This window comes from Euphorbia lathyris, chromosome 2 (genome assembly GCF_963576675.1).
Source record: "Euphorbia lathyris chromosome 2, ddEupLath1.1, whole genome shotgun sequence".
NCBI lineage: Eukaryota > Viridiplantae > Streptophyta > Magnoliopsida > Malpighiales > Euphorbiaceae > Euphorbia > Euphorbia lathyris.
This window is the reverse complement of record NC_088911.1, coordinates 138,646,016-138,650,820: the sequence shown is the minus strand read 5'-3', so window position 1 is coordinate 138,650,820 and position 4,805 is coordinate 138,646,016. Positions and strand designations below refer to the sequence as shown.

Genomic DNA, 4,805 nt, shown 5'->3' with positions numbered 1-4,805 from the left:
GAAACCGATCCGTATCACCGACAACCATATCATATCCATTATTGATTAGTGAAATCCAAAATTAGTTTAATTTTAGGGTAATTATGTTTCTAGATTAATTGAAAATTAATTAAACTTCTTTTGGATATTGTCTTGTAGTGATGAGTGGTTTTGTCTACCTAATTTCAATGTGTTGAGTATATCAATTTCAACAGTAAAGCTATCAAATCCAATACATGTAACAAAATCTACAATTCTAAATAATTCTGATTGAAATTGAGTATATGTTTTTGATATGTAAAACTTTTCTATTAAATATTCTGGAAAATTTTTAAAAAAAAAACTCATTCCAAATTGTGAAACGCATTTCTGTGGCTTTTTTTTTTACTATCAAGAGAAAATTATGATTTATTGATTTGCTAAAAACAAAGATTTTTTAGTTTGATTATTATAAAATTACTGTTAACAACTTTAAAATGAAATTTATAAGAATTAAATTTTTTTTTAATGAACTTCAATTTTTAAAAATTTACATTTTGATGAGAACCTTCTTGTGCTTTGGAAAATATCGAAGGAAGAGATTTTTTTTTTTGTTGAAAAATAAAATATTTTCTACGTTTGGTTATAGCAACGAGAAAAAAAAAAGTGGTGAGTGGACGTTGTTTTATAAAAAAGGTTAGAAAAAATGGAGTGAGGTTTCAAAAGATTTAGGAAAATGTTTTAATTTTTTTTTTTTTTTTGTTAAAAGTGAAACATTTTCTTTACTTTTTTCATATATATATTTTTTTTTACCAATCTAAATTTTTTCAGGTAAATTATACAAATAAACTTTACTCATTTTCACGGTATGGTCACTAAACTTCAAAACATAACATAAAAGTCATTCAATTTTATATTTTTAACATTATTGCCACTAAACTTCAGTCAACGCCTCAAAATGACCGGTAATGACTTCAAAATGGAAATGTGAAAAAATTCAAGTATTTGAGAACCACATTTACCAATGAACATTTTTTATTTTAAAAAAATCACCATTTGTAGAGCTTTCTCTCTCTAAATATCTATTTTCTCTCTCCTAACCAAATAACACCTAAACGGTCTCAAAATTAAAAAGTTGAAGAATTAAAATTGCTTAGAACATAATAAATTCTTGGAATTTTTTATTTTGAGGCTATCAACAGTCATTTTGAGGCGTTAATTTAAGTTTAATATATATAATGTTAGAAAGATTAAAGTTGAGTGACTTTGGAATTCAGTGGCCATAATGTTAGTTGAGGTAAAGTTAATAGCAATAGATGTAATTTACCCCTTATTTTCCTAAACAAACAAATACTAAAAAATTAGGAAATATTTTTCGAAAAACAAACAAAACCCTAAAATTCAAGATATAGCCTTTTTTTGGGTTAATTTTCAAATAAATATCCTGTGGTTTCATATTTTTTGCAGATCGGTACTTGTAGTTGCCAAAAATTTTATTTTTCCAAATTTGACTAATAACGACCTCAAAAAGAAAATTTTCAAGAATTAAATTTTGAAGTCATTTAGATGTTGTTTGGTGAGGAGATGGAAAGTAAATGTTTAGAAAATGATGGTTTTAGAAAATAAAAAATTGGTTCTATAGTAAATATGGTACTATACAATTTTGATTTTGGATTTTTTCCTTTTTGAGATTGTTAACGGTCATTTTTATATTGTCAAACTAAAATATCATCGTTTTTAGCAAAATGAAAATTTTATTCCCCGTTTGGACAGATAGCTGTTTGACAAATCGTAAAAGTACAAAAAAATAAAAATAAATAATTTACCGTTATCTCTTATTTCGTTTAGGACCCACGAAAAAAATCGGGACCGGATTGTATAACGATAAGGACCACATACTATAATTAAAAGGATAAAGATCCAATTACACTTAAATACTCTTTTATAACCATATATTGATTAAGACCCACCATCCACCACTATATAAGTAGAATCAAGAAACCCAAAAATCAAGAAACACAAACTCAACCATTTCTTGAATTCCCAAAATGTCTTCTTCTTCTTCTCTCTTCTTTCTTGCTCAAGCCATAATTCTAATCCTATCCCAATTCAAGACAGTCCAATCCAATCCCCAAACAATCTCTCAAACATGTAAACAAACACCATACTATAATCTCTGCCTGAAACATCTCACCGCCGATCCAAGAAGCTCCACCGCCGACCTCAAAGGACTGGCACTTATAATGGTTGATTTATTGAAGGGGAAAACTACAAGATCAGCCCAATTTATCAAACAGATTACTGGAAAAAGACCTGATTTGCAGAAATTGTTGAAAGAATGTGCCAGGAAATATGACGTGATTTTAACGGCGAATATTCCCGTCGCTATTGAAGCTCTGGAGAAAGGTGATCCTAAGTTCGCTGAAGGCGGGATGAATGATGCTGCGATTGAAGTTAATTCATGTGAGAGTAGTTTCCGGGGGACCAAATCGCCTCTTTCGAGTTATAATAAATTGTTGCATGATACTTCTCTTGTTGCTTCTGCTATTGCCCGGCAACTTCTGTGATTTTCAGTGACGACACGGAGTGTTCGGGGACGACATGGTGGGTCTAGTGACGCTATATTATGCTATCGTAGTTTCAAGTCAATATCTTACTTGGAATTAACAAACGGGATGCTCTGTTTGAGGAAGTCTTTGTTTTTAAAATGTATTATGGGACCCACTCAAATGGAGTATCTTCATTGGTTGTTGGTTCCAATGAAGATTAGCGATGGATATGTTTGTTGCTAGTGTATAGTTCTTTTCCGTAGTTTCAATATATTATGAATCTGTAATGAATTTGGTACCGTGAAGTAATCGGCGGCGGAAATATCTGTCGCTGAAGCTTAGTTCCGAAAAAACTATACTTTCTATTTTCTATTTATATATATATAAATTTTCGTCCATTGATTCGCATGATGTTTTGTTGTAACTGATGTATTGTATATATGTATTACTAATAGTTTCTTTCATTTATCGATGAAAAATAAATAAAAAGATTGTTTTGTATTATGGTTTAGTTGTTCGATGTTTGTTGTTTGATGTTGCTAAGAGACAATAGATATTATCGTTAGAATTAGTTGTAATTCTTATCAAATACTTATTTTTTTAGAATAAAAAAAATAACTCCGAAAAATGAAAATGAACGGACTTTTAATTTGTTTCTCATGTAAATAGTGTTAGAGATTAATATAAGATATATGATTGGACCTTAACTATAAGCTCGAGCTTTTAGTTCAATCAGTTCCTTGATATGGTATCAGAGCCGCTTGGACCAAACGGTTGAGGGTTCAAGTCCTGACAACCTCATTAATTTATGGAATTAAAAACACGTGACTGGTTGGGCCTGTGTTGTACATGCTGCAAGTCCAGTGGACATTTGCGTGTGTGGGTGTGTCAGAGATTAATATAAAATATATAGTGATTAAAGAATTTACTTCTATTTTATAAGTTAAGATATTAATATAAGACATATCCACGATCTCAATGCGTTGGGTCTAACGACATCTCAATCCTCACTAGGCGAAATGATAAATTTGGATCTTTTTATACACACATTTTAAAATTTTAAACAAAAAGAATAAAGATGAAACTAAAAAATAAATGAATTTAAAAAATAAATTTTACCGGTTATTTTAAAATTTTGACATTAGAGTGAAGAAAACGAAGTAGAAGTAAAATTTTATCTATTTCATTCAAAATCAGTAATTACTGCAAATATTTGAGATTAAGTCTAAATTTATCCTTACCGTTTTAAGAAAATTGCACATTTACCTCTATTGTATGAAAATTGTAAAATTTTGCCTCTAATATTTTGAAGCATGATAAATTTTACTCATGTTCTGATTAAATATTTGAATATACTGATTTGTCCGTTATTTGACTGTCACGTTAGATTTTGTAAATAAGTTTGTCGATAAATTGAATCAGTTTCGTGCATTTTGTCAGATCGTTTGTAACTGTGTTAATTACGTAATAAATATTTTATACAGTATTTTGTGATTAATTTATACATTGTAGGCCTACTTTTTGACATTTTTAATATTTTTTTTTTTGTAACTATGTACTGTATAATTAATATTTTAGACATAATTTATATTAAGAAGATCTGATGTAACAATTAAATATTGAGTTAAATTATAATAAACGAGTCTATTCAAATTTTATGTCCGATAAGAATAAAACTGATCCTACCTAAAAACGTTATTTGGGGCAAAAATTCTTAAATTAATGTAGGTCCGCAAGTTTGGTCCATGACCGATCTTAACTATTATCAAATTGCCTTTTTATCCTTCAAAACTATTAAAGATCGACTTTAAATATTACTGAAATTGCTATAAATAAATGGGCCCTATTTTGATTTACAAAATAAGTACTATTTATAAATGGGCCCTGTTTTGATTTTCAAGTTTGGTCCATGAACCAGTCTTAACCAGTCATTCAGTAGTACGGGCATAGAACACAAAAATTCTAATAAAGACAAAATTCGATCCTAAAGCAAGATTAATTTTAATCATGAAAATTCGAAAGGATGTGTTTTACTATTATTTAACTGTCATATTAAACATTTTAATTAAATTTATCGATAACTAAAATAATTTTTTACATTTTTTTATTGATCATTTATAAATATATCAGTAACACAAGAAACATTTGATGCATTAGAAATGTTAGAACAGAAATTGGAAAAGCACCAAAACTAACGGAACACAATAATGAGATGAGTCGTGGAGTATGTCGCTTTTTTTAAGACGTTCACGGAACTGTCAGAAAGTGCAAGCAGATCAAAATCTGGTCACCTCTAGG

At 28.9% G+C, this 4,805-nt stretch overlaps 1 protein-coding gene across 1 annotated transcript; it reads left to right on the top strand.

Annotated features, from left to right (window-relative positions):
• Nucleotides 1-1,964: 1,964 nt before the first annotated feature.
• LOC136220091 (cell wall / vacuolar inhibitor of fructosidase 1-like) lies at nucleotides 1,965-2,903 on the top strand. The gene has a single exon (XM_066007783.1). The coding sequence runs from the start codon at nucleotides 2,007-2,009 to the stop codon at nucleotides 2,523-2,525; it is 519 nt and encodes a 172-aa protein (XP_065863855.1). The 5' UTR covers nucleotides 1,965-2,006; the 3' UTR covers nucleotides 2,526-2,903.
• Nucleotides 2,904-4,805: the final 1,902 nt, after the last annotated feature.